At 43.4% G+C, this 24,918-nt stretch overlaps 3 protein-coding genes across 7 annotated transcripts in view; 2 read left to right on the forward strand and 1 right to left on the reverse strand.

The window, feature by feature from the left end:
* LOC109878276 (glycerol-3-phosphate dehydrogenase, mitochondrial) overlaps positions 1-1,287 on the reverse strand; it is a 25,236-nt gene extending 23,949 nt beyond the window's left edge. For both annotated transcript variants that reach the window (XM_031813386.1, XM_031813385.1), the window contains exon 1: positions 1,187-1,287. The gene's annotated coding sequence lies outside the window, so the exon portion shown is untranslated. The remainder of the gene's footprint in view (positions 1-1,186) is intronic.
* On the forward strand, positions 431-5,840 carry LOC109878278 (nuclear receptor subfamily 4 group A member 2). 3 transcript variants are annotated; one of them, XM_020470519.2, is made up of 8 exons: positions 431-1,965; positions 2,141-2,225; positions 2,449-3,341; positions 3,773-3,902; positions 4,033-4,184; positions 4,319-4,521; positions 4,664-4,842; positions 4,972-5,840. In XM_020470519.2, the coding sequence occupies exons 3-8, from the start codon at positions 2,454-2,456 to the stop codon at positions 5,226-5,228; spliced, it is 1,809 nt and encodes a 602-aa protein (XP_020326108.2). In that variant the 5' UTR covers positions 431-1,965; positions 2,141-2,225; positions 2,449-2,453; the 3' UTR covers positions 5,229-5,840. The 3 variants fall into 3 exon arrangements, with proteins under 3 accessions (XP_020326108.2, XP_020326111.2, XP_020326110.2); XM_020470522.2 differs by having other exon boundaries at positions 2,452-3,341; XM_020470521.2 differs by having other exon boundaries at positions 2,144-2,225.
* A 10,144-nt stretch (positions 5,841-15,984) lies between these two features.
* Positions 15,985-23,274, forward strand: LOC109878275 (tubulin alpha chain-like). Of its 2 annotated transcripts, none has more exons than XM_020470517.2 (4): positions 15,985-16,172; positions 21,082-21,304; positions 21,454-21,602; positions 21,783-23,274. In XM_020470517.2, the coding sequence occupies exons 1-4, from the start codon at positions 16,170-16,172 to the stop codon at positions 22,755-22,757; spliced, it is 1,350 nt and encodes a 449-aa protein (XP_020326106.1). In that variant the 5' UTR covers positions 15,985-16,169; the 3' UTR covers positions 22,758-23,274. The 2 variants fall into 2 exon arrangements, with proteins under 2 accessions (XP_020326106.1, XP_020326107.1); XM_020470518.2 differs by lacking the exon at positions 15,985-16,172 and adding an exon at positions 20,851-20,856.
* Positions 23,275-24,918: the final 1,644 nt, after the last annotated feature.

Here is a 24,918-nt window from a genome sequence, read left to right on the forward strand (position 1 = left end):
ATCATAGTGGTGTATGCATGCACCACAGCAGCTCTTGTTTCACTAGGCCAGGGGTAATGATTTCCCTCATAAGATGACGAGAATTTAAAAAATGTCTGTCATTTTCTTATCTGTCATGAATGTAGGTAGGAGCGTTCTGTGTTTATTATTATGTGTTCATCAGATGGATCATAAAATCAAATATATGATAATAAGAAAAAAAGTACATGTAGTATGACATCGTCGTGTTGATCCAGTGAATGTGTTAGAGTGCGGCAGGTAGCCTACAGTACTAGTTAGAGTTACCCCAGTAACCGGAAGATTAAGCAAGGCGCTCTGTACTACTAGGGCTGGCCCGTAAAACAACACATTTCACTACAGTTATAGTTTTCGAGAAAATAAAACATATTTTTGCATTATTTGTTTTATTATTATTATTATTATTAATACTCAGCATGATTCAGTATAGGAGAAATGAATGGGGAGGGGTCTTACAGCCCCGCCCACGCAGAGAGACAAGTCAATTATTGGTTTCAGAATGGCATTACTTCCTGGTGACACATCTCCGTAACACACCAGGGCCAAATCCCACATGATAGCAGCCGTTTACTCAACTGAATGACAGAAAATGAAGAAATTACGCAGGGAACCACATGAATTAGAGACATGATCACGCGAGATACAGACGCCACCATCCACATTACATACAGTAAATCCCTCTAAGACAACATTTTAGCTTGAGACGTGTTGTTAATGACAACAAATACACTTGCAAGAACAGTGACAGCAACTCATATGAAGGTTCCGAGTGTTTACACAAAAACGACAACGTGAATTTAGAGGACAAACTAACTTAGCATTTGTTCCAATTCTTATACGTTACATAAAAATAAAAAAGTCAATCCATCCCCATTTCGGTGATACTGGTTATCCAATGCAAATGCAACAGGAAGTAAATAACTATTTCACAGTGTTTTTATTCTATAGAACGGTGTAAAATAAAACAGAATGCCGTATCATCATCCTAACAGAAACAGAACAGAAAACGTTGAAGGTGCACTGGTGAGAGGGTTCTAGCAATACGTACAATGCCGCATTGACGTTCGCCATGATATTGTCTGGCTCGCTGCCAGTCGCTCAACTTTTCATATTATCATTATAACAATAAAGCAAGGGCACAAATATTTATTCTAAATCGTTCACTTACTGATTTTCTATGTTCAATTGATGATAACGCCGGGAGAACGGTGATACAACTCTGACAGCCAGGAGAACCAGGAAGCAAAGATTAGTTGACTGACATATGGGTAGACCAATGGGATTACACAATTATCCAATCAGGTTGGAGAGGGCGTTGCTATAATAATGAGGTAAGTGAAGGGCAGAAATGCACAACGTTTCCTCAGGAATCCCCATCCTCAATAGTGCGGGGTCACTATGGTGCCACAAGTGTCACCAGCCCTAGTCATTATTTTACATGATTGTTGTTTAGTATCTTCGTACATACCTCTATATTTGGCGTAGGCTGCTGTAAAATGCAACTATGCATATCATTAAGTTAGTTGTGAATTGAGGTGAGATTGTTATTTGTTTTTTGCAATGCTTTCATCAGGCATTTCGCCAACCCACCACCATGTGTATTATTATGTGATGTTTTTTTTAATCATTCTTGTATGATGATGTCAAAAAAAATAAACATTCTATTCTATTAGATTCTGTACGCTATCGTGTGTTTACAGAAGTATCTGAAACATCCATCCTTGGAAGGGATTGGTGCGCGTAATGCTCGATGACGTCCAGTGTCTTTGGCACGTGGGCAGTGGTATTCCGACTCCGAGCCACATAAACAAAGGCACATTGTCAGTGTTAACCGCGGCCAGTCTAGTAGCCAGTTGGGGATGTGCATGGCCATCTGCCCCGTTCTCTTCACAATACTACATTTGCACTTGGATATGGATACAGCGGAGAAGATGTAATCCTCTAAATGTATGTATTATGGTGCACCGGGTGACAGTTTAAGGTATTGGTTTAATTGTCTTAAAATGCACATTTTGTTTTCAACAGTATAACATTAATGTGATCAGAAAGTAATGACCTGCTTATAAATTCATATCTTTACAGGTTTGTAATTTTTGTGACCGATTTATTTCGAATTCTTTAGCAGGGAGCAACATCGAGTGGATATTATCATAACTCCAGGAAGTGATTCGGGCATTGTGTCTTTGAAAATAGTCATACAACTGAAGGTAAGACCACAAATAATGTTGGAGACGTTGCGCCTATTATAGATGCAATGCTTTTGCTGTTGGCACTTGTTCTAGAGAGTGGTGACAGAATAGGCTAATCATATAAGTCTCGTGCGCTTTTACGCAAACATTCTAATTTACGTGCAATGCATCTGCATTGGATGGGATTGTGGCTTGACAAGGAGATCGATTTATATAACTATGTCTCCCTCTCTCATTATAGCAGCTATGCCGTGCGTCCAGGCTCAGTGCGGATCGTCGCCTCAAGGAGCTAGTCCCGCTTCGCAACAGAGCGCAAGCAGCTTCCACGCCGCTGGAGAGCACCACAGCCACAACTGCGACTTCCTAACGCCCGAGTTTGTCAAGTTTAGCATGGACCTGACCAACACAGAAATCACATCAGCCACTATCACCAATCTTCCAAATGTCGGTGTTTTCGTGGACAGCTACTGTAACAATTCGAACTATGACGTCAAACCCCCTTGTCTATTCCAAATGCCCCATCCGGGGGAGCAGTCATCCATCAAAGTTGAGGACATCCCCATGTACCACCAGCAGAGTCACCACCACCAGCCGCATCAGTCCGATGAGATGGTCACTCCCTCCGGGTCCGTTTACTACAAGCCCCCTTCTCCACACACACAGACATTCCAGAGTCCACCCAGCCATGCGTGGGATGATTCTGGATCTCTCTACAGTTTTCACCAGGACTACTTGGCGGTGGCGCACAGAATGGAGCAGCGGAAAAATGCCATATCCAGATTATCCTTGTTTTCTCTCAAGCATTCCCAAACCGGTAGTCCTTTGTCGACGTGCCAGATGAGATTTGACGGGTCCCTCCAGGTGTCCGTGAACTCGGATACCTCAGGCAGGTATTATGGCTTGGAGAGCCAGGGCATCTTTGGTTCCAGCTCCCTAAGGAAACAGCACAGGGTGGGTTCCCCCTATTCGTTCCAGCTCGGTCACGGACATCACTTTATGGATAACCAAGCACCGTCGCCTCCTAGCCAAGGATCACCCACCAACACCGATGCTTTATGTGCCGTGTGTGGGGACAATGCCGCCTGTCAGCACTACGGCGTGCGAACCTGCGAGGGCTGTAAGGGATTCTTCAAGGTATGTTACATTAAATATCAGCGGGGATTGTTATACATTTAGAACTAACGGTCAACTAACATTCCATTTAAATGTATTTTAATATTTAGGCTACTGATTCATTGTGTTGTTTGTTGGCTCCTGATACAATCCCTTCAAAATCAAGAACCTTAATCTCCTTTCCATGTCAATAGAGGACTGGGAGAGGGTAAACTTAATATTATGAGTAGCCACGGAACTACATTTGCCCACTGTCTGCCTCGTCCGCTGCTATGATGCATTATGCAGCTGGGAGAGTAGGTGGAAGACTGCAACGCCATGGCTGTTCATTTCCCATGGTCAATATGCGTGGCAAAAGTATTTTAATGGCTATATTTGATCAATGTATCAAAGCTTCAGGTGGCAACGCATCGAATGGCAACTAAGGTGTTCTCCTCTGTGTTTCTTCACAGCGCACTGTTCAGAAAAATGCCAAATATGTGTGTTTAGCTGGGAAAAACTGTGCAGTTGACAAACGCCGGAGAAACAGGTGCCAATACTGCCGTTTCCAGAAGTGCCTTGTCACGGGAATGGTCAAAGAAGGTAAAGGTTTGTTCTAAAACGCACAACTTTACGCATTTCCTTGAAATGTATTTACACATTAATTGTAGGCAGAATGTGTTTTTCAAAGCATAATAGTAATTATTTATACAAAACAACTTTCATTATTCAGTCGTCAGGACTGCAAGTTTAAAGGGTCGACGTGGCCGGTTACCCTCCAAACATAAAATTCAAGACCCTTTGTCACCTGTCAGCATCCTTAACGCGCTAGTGAGGGCCCATGTGGACTCCAACCCCTCATTGTCTCGACTGGACTACTCCCGAGTAAGTACGAGCCTCGGCCATGCAACCCACATCACTTTGCGCACCAGTTTATTCATAAAATAAGTAATAAAATACGTTTTAAAAATATACCGTTGAGTATTGGGTTATGATTTCAATTTAACATCACCTTCTAGTTCCAGAATAATGCTGACAGCCAAATCGACGGAGATGATACGCAACATGTGCAGCAGTTCTACGACGTCCTAACCGTCTCCATGGATATTATCCGGGACTGGGCGCAAAAGATCCCAGGTTTTACCGATCTGCCGAGACCGGACCAAGATCTCCTCTTCGAATCAGCCTTCCTGGAACTCTTCGTTCTGCGTTTGGCTTACAGGTATCTTAAACAATAGCATATCAAAAAGAGCACATATATAAATAGTCATTTTAAGCACAACAATTACGCGCGATAGTATCCATTTGATCTTATTGCCAAGTCGGTATCCGATTCCTAATCATGCGATGCTATCATATTACAGGTCCAACCCTGAGGAAGGGAAGCTCATCTTCTGCAACGGATTGGTTTTGCACAGGCTTCAGTGTAGGCGCGGCTTTGGAGACTGGATTGACACCATAGTGGAGTTCTCTGCAAACCTTCAAAGTATGAATATAGACGTAGCAACATTCTCCTGCATATGCGCCCTTGCCACAGTAACAGGTAGGCTAATAAAACCCTAAATTCTGAATCTATGCGCCTATAATGCCATTGGGTTAAGTTCTGCATCTATGCGCCTATAATGCCATTGGGTTAAGTTTTGAAACGAATTGCACCCTGTCATTGTTTCAGAGAGACATGGGCTGAAGGAGCCCAGGAAAGTAGAGGAACTTCAGAACAAGATGGTGAACTGTTTGAAAGACAAAGTGACTTTTAACGATGGAAGTGTCAGTCGACCAAATCACTTGACAAAACTCTTGGGAAAGCTGCCTGAACTTCGCACGCTGTGTACACAAGGTCTGCAGAGGATATTCTACTTGAAACTGGAAGACTTGGTCCCTCCACCTGCAATAATAGACAAGCTTTTCCTTGATACTTTGCCCTTTTAGGTGACATATCCTGTCATCATGTCAGATAGGCGAGGTTAATATGGCCATTTTTTAGTTCCCTATATCACGCATTATGCATTTTCTCTCATATTTATTTCCATTGTTTTTGTACCTCTCTTCATAAGAGCGCTTGATCATGTTTATAGGCCTACATGTCTGCATTGCCAGATAAAAAAAGAGACAACACGACATTTAAGATGTTTTTAATTTAAAGAGAATGAAGAGTTAGACAATAGTACAATATCGTCGATTTCTGAAGAACATGGATGTCTTGAACTATTTGGTTTTGCTTTGAGTTGTGAGTATTTTAATTTGATAAACTAACCATTTTCGATAACTATGTTGTTGTATGTAGACACTGGATAATGTATATGGAACATATATGCCTCGAACGTATACAGATTTATTTTTTATCAAATCATTTATGGAAGATGTTTTATGTAGGCTATGTCTTGTCTTGTCACACCTGGACTGTGGTTATATTGCATTTGAATTAATAACGTATACTGCTAAATAATCTAACGTTTGTAAATGTGTTCGTTATTTTGATTGGTCAGGGGCTTACAATGTCAGGTTTTTCCATTCAAAATAAAATTCATGCCGTTTATTACACTTTTAAATGAATTATTTATGATGGCAATTTCTAAGGATTCTGACTTTATTTTAGTTGTTGAAATATCGTCATAAATCATCAAACATGATAGTGGGGAAATATGTTGTTACTATTAAATAGTAGCCTACTAAATAGTTTCCTATTTTTCTTGTACACAGATTTGTCTGACAATCATTGATTGATTAAGGACTAGTGTAACAGATGTGATTCAAATATTTGTCATTAGATGGTCAGAGGATAAATTCCAAATAATGACAATACAATTATACTAAATTGTATAACCAGATGTAATGTAAAATGTTACCTATTCTCAACTTAAGTTCTCAGAGAAATAACTGTCCTCTCCAGTGAAGTGAATGTTATAGCCTATTTTTCTACTAAGTGTGATTTCTCCGGCAACAACAAGACGAGGAAATGGTCATTCTCCTCAGTAGAGCTTGAGTTGAAGATTGACTACGTGCTCTGTTATTACACATGGATTTATCATGAACCATAATGTCAGTCAAATAACAATGTTGTCAAACCGTTGTCGTTTAGATGTTTTATAATATATGCCATTTAGCAGACGCTTTTATCCGATGTACATTTGACAAATGGGTGGTCCCGGGAATCGAACCCACTACCCTGGTGTTACAAGCACCATGCGCTACCAACTGAACGAAGAAAGATTAAATAAGACTCACGGTATGGACCGTAGGAACAAATTGCTGGAGTGTGTGATTTGACCTGCTATATAAGTCTACATGACATTTCCAAACCAAACCCTCAGGATAGGATTGGCATTAAAGAAACATGCAAACCAATGTTTTTCAGTGTTGGCATGTAAGTAAACACACATTGTGTCCTGAACTAAACATTTCACAGAAGAACTAAATAGCATTATAGATGTATGTTTTCAGCTCCCTATATGTACAGTCTTTCTTCCAGGGAATGGTTAGAAAATGCCTATTACACATTGGTGGAGGGCATGTAGATGAAAATGGCAGATTTTCAAACATGACATCTCTTCTGTCCTGTCTGGAAATGTGAACCATTGATTCTATAGGCAGTAAAAGGTCTTATAACAACGATTATACTCACAAGAGGGTTTAATAGGCTAGAGATCAATAGAAACGCTGCTCTCTGCACCGGCCTGTCATGCAGGCTGAAATGCTAAGATAAAGTAATCAATATTATCTGTGAAATGTCACATTTATGATAATGGTGTGGACGAAGAGTGGCAGGCAGGGGCCATCCCAGAAGGATGGGCTCTTGTTAGTATCAAACACCTTTCAGCCAGGCCTACAACATCATGAATGGTAAATGCGTGTGTGTAGGTGTGTGTGTCGGGAGGGTGTTTGGGGAAAGCAGAGGTCTTGATGTTGAAGGAGGAAGTACAATAATCAGTTATTAACCACAACCTTTTCATGACAGCTATTTTCTAGGCTTGTGTGACCCTTCAAGTGCCATGCCATGCCATTCTGGTAAGGATGATCGCTTACTTTAGGAGTAAAACTCTATGAGGTTTTCTAGGGGTCTGAACACTTCTGTTGTGGTCTGTGTGGCCCACCTTGATCTCAGTGTAAAGCTGCCTTCAAAGCCCCTAAGCCCTTATCACGGCCAGCCCAGACTCCCCTGCACCCAGGCCACCGCAGTGGCCCTCCTCCATGTGTGAAAATACCATGATTTCATCTATAGCAGATAGGGAGCTGAACATAAACAACCCCAGCCTCTATCCAAGCCGATGTTCTGAGACATGAAACAAGACAAAAGTCTGGAGTGATGAATATGAGGAGCTTGATCAAGGTTAGTCAAGACACTAGAATTAGACTTGCTTGTCAATGTTCTCAATGTTTAGGTTACCAAACCCCTACAAGCATTACAGTGTATTTTCTGTGGAATTGCCCACTGGGATTTAAATTGGCTTAGCAAGCAACTTTGCATCCCTAGAGTTTCCAACAATTAAAAAGCATTACCTCACCCTGAGGACAAACCCCAATCTCAATGTGTATAGATCTTTATAGAAATCCTAGAACTGTGAAGAGAACCAAGTGAATGCACTGAACAGGGACGGACTGGGACCAAAAATCATTCTGGACATTTCTAACACCGGACAATTTTGTCCCTTGAGGGCCCCATTACTAGCCAAATAATGATAATTTTGTGCAAAAAAATATTTATACAGGCTCACTGGGCTAAAGATGGACCAGTCCATCTGGAATTTACCAGAATTGCCCTATATCCAGTCAGACCTTGCCACAGAATAATTTTAGTTGAGAATCAGAAGGCATCTTCAGATACTTTACAAACAGACATCCTTACTTCTCTTATTACCACAATATTACTTTTTCTGAAGATTAATTTTCAACCAAACAGCCATGAAAGGATTTGATTATGGTTGGTAAGCAAGGAGAAGGCATAGTTTATAATTACTCTAGTGTTAATGGTTATCCAGACAATTGAAGATAATTGGAAAGGATTAAAATGACTCTTGATGGGTCAAATCCTACCTTGTAATACTTGATACACGTGAACGTTTGGGTTAACCGAGCTAATATGAAGTCAGGACACTTATATAGGACACTTGAAATATAATCACTGGATTGGACAACAGCACTTGGGGGAACTAGGGAGTATAGGATGAATACACAAGCACATTCTGCTTGACTGTCTGGTGTAAATAGACCACTTCTTTCCAAAAATAATTATTGTTTTCAAACACTTGATGATCCGTTTCATTACAAGATACAGATTGTAATAATTACATTCATTACATGTTTGCGTACTTCAACCGATATCCTGGGACTGTGTAGCAATTAAACAAATTCTAATTAATCGTTACCCACATTTTATTTAGCAGGGTTCCTGATCAAAGTGACAGGTTTTTCCACATTAGATGAATATGCATCACACAGTAAATGGAGCAGCCAACCTGCCATCCAATAGCCTCGATGTTTAATCTGATTCTCATTTTGTATCTTTGTAGTTATGCGCTCACACACACACACACACACACACACACACACACACACACACACACACACACACACACACACACACACACACACACACACACACACACACCATTACAGAGAGTGGGCTGGTGTGTGTGAGGTCAAACACAGACCCAGAGTTTCTCCGTTTGTCTAATAGGAGGGCGGGTCCACAGGGAGGAGTGATTCTATTTGACCAGAGGTTGGCCAGACAGCAGGGGACACAACCTCCCATATCTCAATCTGTATGCACAGGGCAGGATTCTGACCTGGCTCCATTAGGAAGCTCACTCTGATAGCTCCTCCAACCTGCACTGCAGAGAAATCAGAAATCACATTGCCTCCGTGCTGCAGTGGAAATACTTTAGTAGCACAGCAAATCTACTTAGACCCTGTTAATTCATTATGAACAAAACATTTAGATTTGTGATAGTAACCTACATGGTCTCTCTCAGAGTGTATTATTGCACAGTGAAGGACAGATCCCCCTCCCCCAGTGTCTTCCTATAGTTAGTGGTTTAGCAGTAGGATCCTACTAGGCATTGCCTGAGGCAGGTACAAGCACTGGGGTGTTTAACTGGCTAATGTATTCTGGTCAGTTAACCACACAGACATCACTGCTAATAGGTTTTCTATCTCTCCAATGTCCAGACCAGCAGACCTGGACATGACTGTGAAGCAGTAAGATCACTATGGTATTCAACCCATGGATGCTGTTCATTAGATTTAACCGTAAAAACAATGGCAACAATGAGATTTGTCAACATGACTCAGGAATGACAGGTTCAGAAATCCACAAAAAAAATTGTCTGCAGTGAGAACAGCACTTTTTGTAGCTCTTTCCTGCAATCAAATGTCCCTCTAATGGCCTCATGGGTGGAATGTTATAAATATTTTTCATATTAATACTTTCGTTTAACTGCAGAAAATCCGGTGTTTTTATGTAAACAATTGTTATATTTCAGTCTTCTGTGATGGAGAAAGTGTAATATTGGGATGCAAACTGAAAATGTAGTATATTTCAACTATATCTGACATAGCACAGGTGACTACTTTTTTTAAGCCCATAACTATCAGGAATCAAGGTAAGACCCAAGTGCAGATGTTTATTGTAACCACAGGAGCAGGCAAACGACCGGTCAAGGCAGGCAGGGGTCGATAATCCAGAGCAGAGGCCAAGGTACAGAACGGCAGGCAGAGGTCAGGCAGAGGGTCAGGCAGAGGGTCAGGCAGAGGGTCAGGACAGGCAAAGGTCAAAATCAGGAGGACAAGTAAAAGCGTGACTAGGGAAACCCAGAACCTGAGACAAACCACTGGTAAGCTTGAACAAACAAGACGAACTGGCAACAGACACACAGAAAAAACAGGTATAAATACACAGGGGATAATGGGCAAGATGGGCGACACCTGGAGGGGGGTGGAGACAAGCACAAGGACAGGTGAAACAGATCAGGGCGTGACACATAACCATGTGTGTGAGGTGTATACTTGCTTCAAAGTACATTTGCTTAAGACTACCAAGAAACACTTTGTGTGGTCCTGACCCTGATTTGGCCCACTGCTGTAAAAGGTTCATTTGTCCTCCTCACAGGGAGACCCTGGTAAGGTAGGAGAAGTGGGGACGCCAGGTGGTATTCAACCTATGGGTGTTGTTCTTTAGATTTAACTGGAAACAATGACAAATATAATTGTTGACAACATGACTCAGGAGTGACTGGTTCAGAAATCCACAACAACAAAAATGTCTGCAGTGAGAACAGCACTATTTCTAACGCTTTGCCTGTTACAAGAACACACAATACTTCTTGGGAGGAATCTGCCCATAAGCAATATGTACACTCTAAGAAAAAAGGGTTCCAAATTCTTGGCTGTCCCAATAGGAGAACCCAGTTTTGGTTCCAGACAGAACTCTTTCGGGTTCCATGTATAACCCTCTGGGGAAAGGGTTCTACATGGAACTCAATAGGATTCTAGTTGGAACCAAAAGGGTTCTACCTGGAACCAAAAAGGTATCTTCAAAGGGTTTTTGTGTAGTCACAGCATGAGATGAAGACTGGGAATCAAAGAGCTTTACCTGGTTGGTCTGTTTCAGCATCTGTGTCTGCAGGTAAATGATTCCACATTTACGGACATATTCAATCAATCCCTATACCAGTCTGCTGTTCCCACATGCTTCAAGAGGGCCACCATTGTTCCTGTTCCCAAGAAAGCTAAGGTAACTGAGCTAAACGACTACCGCCCCGTAGCACTCACTTCCGTCATCATGAAGTGCTTTGAGAGACTAGTCAAGGACCATATCACCTCCACCCTACCTGACACCCTAGACCCACTCCAATTTGCTTACCGCCTAAATAGGTCCACAGACGATGCAATCTCAACCACACTGCACACTGCCCTAACCCATCTGGACAAGAGGAATACCTATGTGAGAATGCTGTTCATCGACTACAGCTCGGCATTCAACACCATAGTACCCTCCAAGCTCGTCATCAAGCTCGAGACCCTGGGTCTCGAACCCGCCCTGTGCAACTGGGTACTGGACTTCCTGACGGGCCGCACCCAGGTGTTGAGGGTAGGCAACAACATCTCCTCCCCGCTGATCCTCAACACTGGGGCCACACAAGGGTGTGTTCTGAGCCCTCTCCTGTACTCCCTGTTCACCCACGACTGCGTGGCCACGCACGCCTCCAACTCAATCATCAAGTTTGCGGACGACACAACAGTGGTAGGCTTGATTACCAACAACGACGAGACGGCCTACAGGGAGGAGGTGAGGGCCCTCGGAGTGTGGTGTCAGGAAAATAACCTCACACTCAACGTCAACAAAACTAAGGAGATGATTGTGGACTTCAGGAAACAGCAGAGGGAACACCCCCCCTATCCACATCGATGGAACAGTAGTGGAGAGGGTAGCAAGTTTTAAGTTCCTCGGCATACACATCACAGACAAACTGAATTGGTCCACTCACACAGACAGCATCGTGAATAAGGCGCAGCAGCGCCTCTTCAACCTCAGGAGGCTAAAGAAATTTGGCTTGTCACCAAAAGCACTCACAAACTTCTACAGATGCACAACCGAGAGCATCCTGGCGGGCTGTATCACCGCCTGGTACGGCAACTGCTCCGCCCTCAACCGTAAGGCTCTCCAGAGGGTAGTGTGGTCTGCACAACGCATCACCGGGGGCAAACTACCTGCCCTCCAGGACACCTACACCACCCGATGTTACAGGAAGGCCATAAAGATCATCAAGGACATCAACCACCCGAGCCACTGCCTGTTCACCCCGCTATCATCCAGAAGGCGAGGTCAGTACAGGTGCATCAAAGCTGGGACCGAGAGACTGAAAAACAGCTTCTATCTCAAGGCCATCAGACTGTTAAACAGCCACCACTAGCATTAAACAATGCTACCTTATATAATGTTACTTACCCTACATTATTCATCTCATTTGCATACGTATATACTGTACTCTATATCATCGACTGCATCCTTATGTAATACATGTATCACTAGCCATTTTAACTATGCCACTTTGTTTACATACTCATCTCATATGTATATACTGTACTCGATACCATCTACTGTATCTTGCCTATGCTGCTCTGTACCATCACTCATTCATATATCCTTATGTACATATTCTTTATCCCCTTACACTGTGTATAAGACAGTAGTTTTGGAATTGTTAGTTAGATTACTCGTTGGTTATTACTGCATTGTCGGAACTAGAAGCACAAGCATTTCGCTACACTCGCATTAACATCTGCTAACCATGTGTATGTGACAAATAAAATTTGATTTGATTTGATTTGATTTGAAAGGATGAACTTGGAACTGGATGCCCTCTATCATAGAACAAATATGTGCCCCATCTTCTTCTTCTCTTGAAGTTTTGGGCCTATACATTGACCTTTGACATATGAACCCTACACTGGGGATCTTGTTTTCTCATCCTCTCTTCCTGGTTAGATAGAGGTGGTGGCTTGAAAGTGGTTGCTGATGCTTAAAAATATGTGGATGCTATTTCTGCTTTGAGAGAATATTTACAGAAAGAATACACTGAGATGCAGAAGAAACCTCTGAGATGTAAATGTAAAATAACAGGAGACAGGCCCTTTAGTAAAAGAACACTGTCAGTGATTGACATGGCACACAATAGTACCAATATGGGACATCAGTTTACACTCACATTCATGTTCTAGACATCAGTTTACACTCACATTCATGTTGTAGACACCAGTTTACATTCACATTCATGTTGTAGACATCAGTTTACATTCACATTCATGTTGTAGACATCAGTTTACACTCACATTCATGTTGTAGACATCAGTTTACACTCACATTCATGTTGTAGACATCAGTTTACACTCACATTCATGTTGTAGACATCAGTTTACACTCACATTCATGTTGTAGACATCAGTTTACACTCACATTCATGTTCTAGACATCAGTTTACACTCACATTCATGTTGTAGACATCAGTTTACATTCACATTCATGTTGTAGACATCAGTTTACGTTCACATTCATTTTGATCAGTAATCAATGTCCCATTATGTGGCTGTAAAGAAATGTTTTCTTGCTATAGATGCTACAAAACCACCATACCAGCATATACATAATGCTTTATAGACAAATGCTATATTAAAGAAAGAAAATAGAAAGAAACTCATTTAAACCCATAGCCGGTGGGTTAGAGTTTAAACCCATAGCCGGTGGGTTAGAGTTTAAACCCATAGCCGGTGGGTTAGAGTTTAAACCCATAGCCGGTGGGTTAGAGTTTAAACCCATAGCCGGTGGGTTAGAGTTTAAGCAAAATAACCAGCAGGTTACAGTTTAAACAAAAGGCCAGTGGGTTAAAGTTTAATAACATGGCTAGTGGGTTAGAGTTTAAACCCATGGCCAGTGGGTTAGAGTTTAATCACATGGCCAGTGGGTTAGAGTTTAAACCCATGGCCAGTGGGTTAGAGTTTAATCACATGGCCAGTGGGTTAGAGTTTAAACCCATGGCCAGTGGGTTAGAGTTTAATCACATGGCCAGTGGGTTAGAGTTTAAACCCATGGCCAGTGGGTTAGAGTTTAAACCCATGGCCAGTGGGTTAGAGTTTAAACCCATGGCCAGTGGGTTAGAGTTTAAACCCATGGCCAGTGGGTTAGAGTTTAAACCCATGGCCAGTGGGTTAGAGTTTAATCACATGGCCAGTGGGTTAGAGTTTAAACCCATGGCCAGTGGGTTAGAGTTTAATCACATGGCCAGTGGGTTAGAGTTTAAACCCATAGCCGGTGGGTTAGAGTTTAAACCCATAGCCAGTGGGTTAGAGTTTAAACCCATGGACAGTGGGTTAGAGTTTAAACCCATGGACAGTGGGTTAGAGTTTAAACCCATGGCCGGTGGGTTGGAGTCTAAGCAAAATAACCAGCAGGTTACAGTTTAAACAAAAGGCCAGTGGGTTAAAGTTTAATAACATGGCCAGTGGGTTAGAGTTTAAACCCATGGCCAGTGGGTTAGAGTTTAAACCCATGGACAGTGGGTTAGAGTTTAAACCCATGGACAGTGGGTTAGAGTTTAAACCCATGGCCAGTGGGTTAGAGTTTAATCACATGGCCAGTGGGTTAGAGTTTAAACCCATGGCCAGTGGGTTAGAGTTTAATCACATGGCCAGTGGGTTAGAGTTTAAACCCATAGCCGGTGGGTTAGAGTTTAAACCCATAGCCAGTGGGTTAGAGTTTAAACCCATGGCCAGTGGGTTAGAGTTTAAACCCATGGCCAGTGGGTTAGAGTTTAAACCCATGGCCAGTGGGTTAGAGTTTAAACCCATGGACAGTGGGTTAGAGTTTAAACCCATGGCCAGTGGGTTAGAGTTTAAACCCATGGCCAGTGGGTTAGAGTTTAATCACATGGCCAGTGGGTTAGAGTTTAAACCCATGGCCAGTGGGTTACGGTCTAACTCCCGTACATAAGATAAGGGGAAAGAAATCCTTAGCCCCATAGTGTCCACCGTAGGAGGGAAAAACGATGCACATGAAAAAGATTTTGATCTATCGTTCCGTCTATCTCAAAATACAGGGGGGGGGGGGGGGGGGGGGGGGGTAGGATGAAGAGCCTATCTGGAGGAATTCAAGCCTTGTTTGAGGATTATAACTTTTTCATTCATAGCCAAAAGCCAGAGAGAAGGGTCCTCCAATGCCTCATGGGCCAGGGGCAGGGATCTATAGTACAGCTAACCACTTAGATAGGAGAGATAAAACTGAGTTCAACTGCAACAAAGTTAAAGTATTAAAAGTGTATCCTCTCAACTTTCATTTATTAACCACAGAAACAGATGTTACTGGAATCAAAACTGCCACCTTGTTCATGCACAGAAAGACAGCTCCAAAAATGGTCCCTTAGACACAGAACTAGGATAATTTTACTCTCCTCAATTCCTAATGGAGAAATTAGGGAGGAAAATACATACCTGACCTCAGATCATTGTCTGCCCAGGGACAACGTTGACCTATTTTGTTGCAGGCAGAAGAGCGTCCTCGTCATGGTAAGGACCAACAAGCAGATCACTAGACAAGTCTGACATCTAGTGGCGAACAAGGAGCAAACAAAACCCGAAGGCAGTTCATTGCGCAAAGACAGAGAGGAAGAGGTGAAACGAGAGGATGTACTCTGCCCAAAATCTGTCCACGTGATATAAGCCCTCTTTTGTATGGGGGTGGGGAGGGGGTCTATAAGCGAGTGTTGAATTACGTGAGGCTTACTTGGTAGAATAGAAGTTTCGTAATGTTTAGGCTGTACTGATTTAAGTGGATTCACGTGGCATTCCGGCAACAATTTAGTTGTGCCTATTGGTCACGCGCCCTCTCGTTGACTAGAATGGTCTCGCCTGCCTTCAATCACTGGGGAAATGTAATTACATTGTTAGAGCGGACACTCGGCTATCTTGTCAATGTAATATATCGTCTTTGGTACAGCTAACCTTTTCTGTCCTGTACTTTCCTACCTAGCCTGAGGTCTAATCTGTGTATGGAGGAGTTCGTTTTGCATGGCCCGGTGACTGGGGATATCAGTTAAGGGCCAATGGAATCGTCTAAAATATCCAACTACGCCTACTTAGAATGGTCTAAAATAACCAACTCCGCCTAACCGGAGCACCGGGCCATGTGAAACGAGCTCGACCTATGAGAGAAGAGGGAGTGTCCAAAACTCCACCCCCGCCCTTCGTAGTTTATAAAAACCGATTGCAGTAACACACGCAGTTAAAACATACTCACGGAGACCCCATTATAGGTTCACTGTGAGAGGTTATACCGCCAACACTTTTATTTTTCTACGGAAACGAAGACAAACAGAATCTAAAATGGTGAGACCTTTATTTTTTTTCAACATTGCCTTCGACGCATAAGTTGTAATAATGTGAAGGTTGAGTTGTATGAATTAGGCTACATTTCTAATGTTTTTGTAGTCCATCCTGTATAGTAATGTTTATGCTATCTATAATATGTGTAGGTACAGCCTACGCTACGACTCACCTGTTTTTATATAATATGATTTTGTTCTGATAACATGGTGCGTCATGATAGGTATCCATTTTGCTGCGCGTTCAATTTAGCCCGCCGTTTTGCTTTTCAATTCAAACACGACTGGCGCAGTAGACACAACTATTACTAGAATGCATTTAATTATTAAATTGCGTCACCTGAGCCATAATTGTCCTATTTCATAATAATGACTCATTTCATAGGTATCTGCATTTACTATCAAGTTGTCATTTGGCGCTTGACGCAGCCTCCTGCCATTTTGAATGGTTAAAGGAGTTGCCCGTTTCCACATAGTGGCGGTGGGGCCAGTGTGGTTATGGGTGTGTTTATTTGCTCTGCTGGCTTTAAATGCTGATGTGGCTCCCACGGGTCCGTGTGTATTCTCATGGGTGACTGTAGGCCTAGTCAGCTACTGTTCCTGTTGCTCTAGTCTACTGCGCAAAACTGGGAACGTTCTCTCTATGTAGTGCTTTTCAGTCTGAACAAATGCCAACGACTACTAATGAACCACAGATTCACCATCTACTGTAGTATGGCAGGTTACGTCTACAATGAGTTTACAAAAAAAAGATTCATTGTAATAGTTGTCCCAAAGTAACATTTCACACCAAGTTGCCACAGAGTTTTTTAGGACATGGCTCACATTTGTATTACCTCACATCCTGCCCATGTGATTTAATCATAAAATATATCAAGGAATTCGACTTACACCTCTCAGAAATCTTGTGACTATGCATACATGCTTAGTCGTGATGGGGTAACCTTCAGTAATCTGATTTGAAAGGGAAATCTGAGGTTAGGAGTGACGCAGAGCCCAGTAGATCAGCATTTCAGACTAGCACATGGCAGACTGTCTGATTGTGAGGTTAAGGTTTATACTACTAAATGTGGGTTAAAGAGCCTTTATGATCCATTCCAGTTCATGTACTTCTCTGGCCATAATGCGGTCTCTTCAAACACCTGCCATCTCATTTGAATGTTATGAAAGGAGAGGGAGGCTATTTGTTTGGGTGTGAATTCCAAGCCATATGTCTTCCCGTATAACACAAGGCCCCCATAGGGGACAGAACAGGAAGCTGGAGGGGGGTTGCTTACTAGCTACTGAACAAGCCACAAGCGGTTAGTCCATCAGCCATGTTGTTGCCAAGTGTCTCAGTGGACTTGCAGTTGCACAAACTATTTGTTAATCTAGACTGTACTCTACGGTCATATCACCATACGAGTTTAAAATACAGGAAATGAATACCATAACCTTGCATGTACCTGACTGGCCTATTTGGTAACATTAACGGCTTATTATATCATGAGCAAACAGTCACTGAGTCAACTAGCTATCACAGTTACACATGGGACTGCACTAGACTCTCCTACAAGGTTTCAAGTGTGTGGTTTAGCAAATCAGGGCAGCCCCTGACAAATGCAACAGGGTGGAGGTTAGTTTCTTAAATCTGATATGAACTAGGGACTGCCTGAACATCAACTCTGACTGAACTAGAGGTTCAGGACACCATGTGGTTGTTCCCACAGAAAGGGGTCAGTGGAGTAGAATGGGGTCTGGAGGGGCTACACACAGTGGGGGGATGGGGTCATGATTGACACCTCCCTTTAAATAGCTGGCTGCAGTGCTGACCTAGCTGTCATGCCTAAACTAGGCACACACACTCACATCCCTGTCACCACCCCTCCCCCCACCCTACCCAGCTTGTTCTGTCAAACTAGGAGGCTGGAGAAATGGCTGACAATCGTGGCCCCGGTCTCTACATGAGTGGAGTCATAACAGTAGTACATTATGTGTGGAGGGGTGTAGCAACATGCAGGTGTAAGACCTTGATGTCACGAGGACCTCCCTGTAGTAGATTCAGATCTGGAGTGAAGTGAGGTTTTCTAACGTATCCTTCACATCCTCTTACTATACTGGGAAAAAATCATTTACAAAGTTACAGTTCATAAAAGGAAGTCCTATTCTCATTATGTGGATTCTTCCATTTAAATAATTGCCCTTGATACTACTGAAAGTTAAACCTAGCTTAAGGGGAAATGATTCTACCAGAGGGCAAAGCCTAGTTGGCTGGTGTCTGTTCTCCTGTTACTGTGGCAGGTGGTCTTGTCTATAGCTGGGCCTTTGCAAATCAAAACGCTCTGATTCATAAGTACTGCCAACACACAACCACACAACATTCCCAGACTCGTCCTCTTGTCATGTCACTGTCTCGTGTACTTATCTTCCTTGACTTTCGTTTCTCTTGAATGTCTCGCTCCCATCTCTCTGTATAGTCAGTCAGTTTGGACAGACTGGTGTTTGTATTGTAGCCAGCTCTACCTCTGGTGCGCTGCGATTCAGAAATGATACGCTTGTTATTATCAGCTTCACTCATCCTTGGCAGTGCTTTCCCCTCGGCCTGTTCTCTGGAAATACTTCAGTAGGGTGTGGAGGGCCTTTTGGCCTTGATGCAGACTCGTCAGCTCCTGTTAGCATTGTCGCTACTCGCTAGCTCAATGACTCTCTGAAGGGGTAGGGTAGCCACTTGCCAAACCTCCCAGTTCGGCCTTGATTCTAGTGATGTCTTATCAGACCTTGTTTCCTTGCGAAGCTGTAATGTTAAATAAATTCACATAATTGTATAATATCTAATGACCTCTGTCCAAGTTGGCATTCCAATGAGGGGGGTGTATCTCAATCTAGTGACATTCTCTCCTCAGGGGTGTGGTGCCTAAATGACAGGAAGAATATAAGGAGAGTAGGCTGTAATGGACTACTGGGATGCACATTGTGGTAACACATTCAGCATGGCTGTTTTGTTAATGCTATAAGAGTCTAATCGACTGGATGGTGTCACTGCAGTCTAGCCTCAACTATCCTGCCGTCTGCCAATACTGCATTGCAAAATTGACTAATTTCTCACACGCACACCTTCTGTTTGGTACTTAGTGAATATAGATATCAAGTGCTGCCTTCTCTATGGAATGTGTACACTACATGACCAAGTATGTGGACACCTGCTCTTTGAACATCTCAGTTCAAAATCATGGGCATTAATATGGAGTAGGTCCACCCTTTGCTGCTCAACAGCCTCCACTCTAAGAAAGGCTTTCCACTGATGTTTGAACATTGCTGCGGCAACTTGCTTCCTTTCAGCCACGAGCATTAGTGAGGTCGGGCACTGATGTTGGGCAATTAGGCTTGGCTCGCAGTCTGTGTTCCAATTAATCTCAAAGGTGTTCGATGGGGTTGAGGTCAGGGCTCTGTGCAGGCCAGTCAAGTTCTGCCACACTGATCTCGACAAACCATTTCTGTATGGACCTTGCTTTGTGCACGGGCATTGTCATGCTGAAACAGGAAAGGACCTTCCACAAACTGTTGCCACAAATTTGGAAGCACAGAATCATCTAGAATGTCAATGTATGCAAAGGGGCCTAGCCCAACCGGTGAAACGACCCTAGACTAAAGTCACTGAGCTCTTCGGTAAGACCAATGTCTGTCTATGAAGATTGTATGGCTGTGTGCTCTATTTTATTAACCTGTCAGCAACTGGTGTGGCAAAAATAGCCGAATCCACCAATCTGAAGGGGTGTCCAGACTCCTGTATAAATGTAAAATGCAGTTGGTGTACAAAACATTAGCAACATCTTTTATAATTGTTCCACCTTTTGCCCTCAGAACAGCCTCAATTCCTCAGGGCATAGACTCTACAAGGTATCAAGTGTTCCATACTGGTCCATGTTGACTCCAATGCTTTCCACAGTTGTCAAGTTGGCTGGATGTCCTTTGGGTGGTGGATCATTCTTTATACACATATGTTGAAGTGCTTGACACAACCCGGTGTGCCTGGCATCTACTATCATAACAGTGTCATCAATAAGGGATCATAGCTTTCATCTGGTCAGTCTGTCATGGAAAGAGCAGGTATTCATATGTTTTGTACAGTGTAGATCAGTTACATTGGTTCAGACGTGGTTAATGGCTATGTCAATACCGGTAGTCACACTGAGACGTGGCTAGGCTTCTGAGACGGTAGCTGCATACAGTTCAGTACTAAAGTAGGTCAGATGGACTCACTGCAGAGTTGGCTAAGCCATGCTAGGAAGTGTAGTCATAGTCCCGTTTCAAAACACTGCAAACAAATTGGGTCACCATGCAAATATACACACGACTTATAACTTTGGCTCATACCTCCGGTGGCTTGTCTTTAACTAGCTAGATCATGCCGCCCACTGTTTTCAGGCTCACCTGTCCTTTGTCACTCAGACATGGGCAGGTTAGGTTTGTTTCCTCAGTGTAGAGCAGTGGTTCCCAACCTTCTGTTATTGTACCACCAACTGAATTTTGCCCTGCCAGACGTACCCCCTCATGTGCATTCTACCAGTAACCTTATGGTCTCATGAGTCTTCTCAAGTACCCTCTGTATCGGCATAGCTCCCCCAGGGAACCTAGTACTGGTTGGGAACCACTAGTGTTAGTGCTGCCACTTGGTGGTGAGAAACAGCAGATAAACAAGTGCTAAAATGGTTGCCCAAATCCTTAATTGACCTCAGACTCTTATGCACTGAGTGGTTTGGAGGGGTGCTCCACTGGCTCCATTTATCATTGGTGACATTTACAACCAAGTTTTACTCCATCCAGTGCAGACTGCTGTCAATGCATCGGTTCCTTGTGTAGTCAATGTTTTGTACCTGTTCAAAGAAACCATAAGTTAATTCTTTGACTAACCCTATATTTCCCGGTCTCTCCAGCGTGAGTGTATCTCTGTGCATGTGGGTCAGGCTGGAGTCCAGATGGGCAACACCTGTTGGGAGCTGTACTGCCTGGAGCACGGGATCCAGCCGGACGGCACCATGCCTAACAACAAGGCGGTTGGTAGCACTGACGACTCCTTCACCACGTTCTTCAGCGCCACGGGCATAGGGAAATACGTGCCCCGCGCCATCTTTGTAGACCTGGAGCCCACTGTCATTGGTGAGTATTGGAGGGATCTGGCAGAGAAAATCCACTGACTGATTGACACTGGGAATGTGTAGGAGGAGGTCTTCATCAATATGGTGTACAGTTCAAAACAAGCATCAAGACCAGACTAATTAACCCTAGTCTGTTCCCCTTTCTCTCAGATGAGGTGAGGACAGGTACCTACCGCCAGCTGTTTCACCCCGAGCAGCTGATCTCAGGGAAGGAGGACGCAGCCAATAACTATGCCCGTGGCCACTACACTATCGGCAAGGAGATCATCGACCAAGTGCTGGACAGGATCCGTAAACTGGTGAGAGAAACTGTCAGATTTGATAGATTCAATGGTGATATTAGGATAACTAAAAGGTTTTTCATTGTTTTATCAGAAATGGTTTTAGCCTTGGCTTGCATAAATCTAGCCTGAATGTGTCTTACCAGAGCTTGGTCTTTCCTTCTAGAAAACATGTTGATGAGTTTTGTGTCTTGACAGGCTGACCAGTGTACGGGGCTCCAAGGTTTCTTGGTCTTCCACAGCTTCGGAGGAGGTACCGGTTCTGGTTTCACCTCCCTGCTCATGGAGCGTCTCTCAGTCGACTTCGGGAAGAAGTCCAAGCTGGAGTTTGCCATATACCCTGCTCCCCAAGTGTCCACAGCTGTGGTGGAGCCCTACAACTCCATCCTGACCACCCACACCACCCTAGAGCACTCTGACTGTGCCTTCATGGTCGACAATGAGGCCATCTACGACATCTGCCGTAGAAACCTGGACATTGAGCGCCCCTCTTACACCAACCTCAACAGGCTCATCAGCCAGATTGTCTCCTCCATCACAGCCTCTCTCCGCTTCGATGGTGCCCTTAACGTGGACCTGACAGAGTTCCAGACCAACCTGGTGCCTTACCCCCGCATCCACTTCCCCCTGGCCACCTATGCCCCTGTCATCTCAGCCGAGAAGGCCTACCACGAGCAGCTTTCTGTGGCTGAGATCACCAACTCCTGCTTCGAGCCCGCCAACCAGATGGTGAAGTGCGACCCTCGCCACGGTAAGTACATGGCGTGCTGCCTGCTGTACCGCGGAGACGTGGTGCCCAAGGATGTCAACGTGGCCATCGGCAACATCAAGACAAAGCGAAGCATCCAGTTTGTCGACTGGTGCCCTACAGGTTTCAAAGTAGGCATCAACTACCAGCCACCCACTGTGGTGCCAGGGGGTGACCTGGCCAAGGTCCAGAGAGCTGTGTGCATGTTGAGCAACACCACAGCCATCGCTGAGGCCTGGGCGCGTCTCGACCACAAGTTTGACCTGATGTATGCCAAGCGGGCATTCGTGCACTGGTACGTGGGTGAGGGCATGGAGGAGGGAGAATTCTCTGAGGCCAGGGAAGACATGGCTGCCCTGGAGAAGGACTATGAAGAGGTCGGAATCGACTCATTTGAGGAGGACGAGGAGGGAGAGGAGTATTAGGAGAAAGTTCAAAGGAGGGATATGTCCTCGGTCGGCTTACGTATCACTGAGAGATAGAACTGCCTTTACTTGACCATGAAGTGGGGAACGGCCTGCTCCTTCCCTTGTCGAAAGTCATCAATCGTGTTTTCTTCACCAAAGACCCCACATCCATCCATGTTTGACACTATTTTCCCAGGTTGACTATGGAACCATGCAGAACCTTGAAGATTAAGCTGTCTCCATAAAAATGTTCATGGTACTTCTGTGCGTTCAGATCTATCCTAAACACTAAAGTTACTGCCAATCAGAAAACAAACTAGCCAACTAAACCCCATGGTGTTGGGTCTTAATGAATGTAATTCAGTAACAGTCTTGGATATTTTGCATTGCATGTTAAGTTACCCCAAAATAATTTATTGGTTATCCCTGCAGATTGTATTATTTTCTTTGCCATGTCTTATTTAAGAGTTATCGCACCAGGTTACTGTTGTGGCTGTATCCCCTCCTTTGTAAATAAAGTTTTATCTCAGTTAAACCTGTTCACCTCTTTCAATGGTTCTAATCAATCACAACTGCCTCCAGTCCTGACACTAGGTTTCATTGTAATTTGTCTAAATGACTATTAAACGCCCATAAAACATCGGTCTGTGCAATCGGCCACACAAATGGCCTGGTAAGTAGCAGAGAATTCTTGGGATATAAATGTAGCCGCAGGGTGCCTTGAAAAAATACGTTTATGGTCAGGTAACTGTCTTAATTGCATACTCCTGTGGACTGTCAAGCCCCATTGGATGAGAAAGCCAGGGGTCTGTCCTTTCTGACCTTCTCAATGTGTTTTGAGAAGGTGAGAATCTCAAGGATAACCTGTAGTGTTGACTAACGTGGAAGATTTTCCCCATAATGCAAAACTAGTTTATTTAGATTGTTACAGAATAGCCCAAAGGTGACAAGTGGATATATGGATGGTATACTTTTGATTTGAGACCCACCTTAGCAAAGTTGAGTCCACTGAGTAGTGCTCTGGTTTAATCAAATACTTGATTTGGCCAGAGGAAGTGCTGAATTGAGAAGTTTAATTCGGCCCAAAACCACTCCCGGGAATTAAGCCTAAGAACTTTTGTATGGAGGTCAATGAGTGTTCAACAAAACAGTTAACTAATTTGCTACGTGAGGCTTATTTGATCGAATAGAAATTTCGTTAGGTTACGAATGCACTAATGTGTGGACGCAAAATGCTTCAAAATATTTGTCACATGCTTCATAAACAGGTGTAGAGTACACGTAGCACTAGACCAAATGCCTGCAGGTGGCCATATTGAGACGTTTTATTTTACATCCAAGGGGAAACGCTTGTAGGCATGAGAAAATACTTTATCGGACCTGTGCCTGTCATGGCAGAAGCATGGGAATTGCCGTTGAGGGCTTCCGTCATTTTAACGTCAACTGGGTAGAGATTCCCATGCGTTAGGCACAATCAACCAAGATTAAGATAATTTAGTACTTTAAAATGGCGCTCCCCATGCGGTCACGTACGCTATAATGGCACGGATACAAAAACAAGTACTACATCGCTATGGCCTGTTCACACGCGTATATGTCCTTGTGCTACGTAGAATGATTTCGCCTCCTCCCGCCTGCCTTCCGTCTTTGAGGACATGTATTTCCATGGTTAATGTTAACTTGACTATATTGTCGATATAATAGAAACTTCGATTGGTGCCGCGTTCGAAACAACTAACTCCGAAATCTCCGACTCCGGTATGTTCAAAACAATTTGGAACTCGGGGGAAAAAAACGAGCTCCGACTGGGAAAAATCGATTTGAACTGTCTTCCAACTCGGGCCTCTAAACCTAGAGCTACCTGAAGATCGCTGACGTCATGATTTTACCTTGTATTTTTCCGAGTTCCCATTTTATATATATTTTTATTTTATTTTTTATTAACAAATCAATACATAAAGCACATGAGGGAACACAAGCATACATAGATTACAAACAATGGACAATCGCGCTAGGGGGTACAATATCACATTACAATTACACAAGGACCTTAAGGGACATGCATATATTTACAATTCTAACAGCTTTTTTGTTAGTAGAGCATTTAACCGTCTTAAAATACAGTTCAATTTCTTTTTGTAGGGTACGAAAATGTGGTTTTCTGTTTGTGAATTTACAT

This window comes from Oncorhynchus kisutch, unplaced genomic scaffold (genome assembly GCF_002021735.2).
Source record: "Oncorhynchus kisutch isolate 150728-3 unplaced genomic scaffold, Okis_V2 Okis05a-Okis16b_hom, whole genome shotgun sequence".
NCBI classification, from domain to species: Eukaryota; Metazoa; Chordata; class Actinopteri; order Salmoniformes; family Salmonidae; genus Oncorhynchus; species Oncorhynchus kisutch.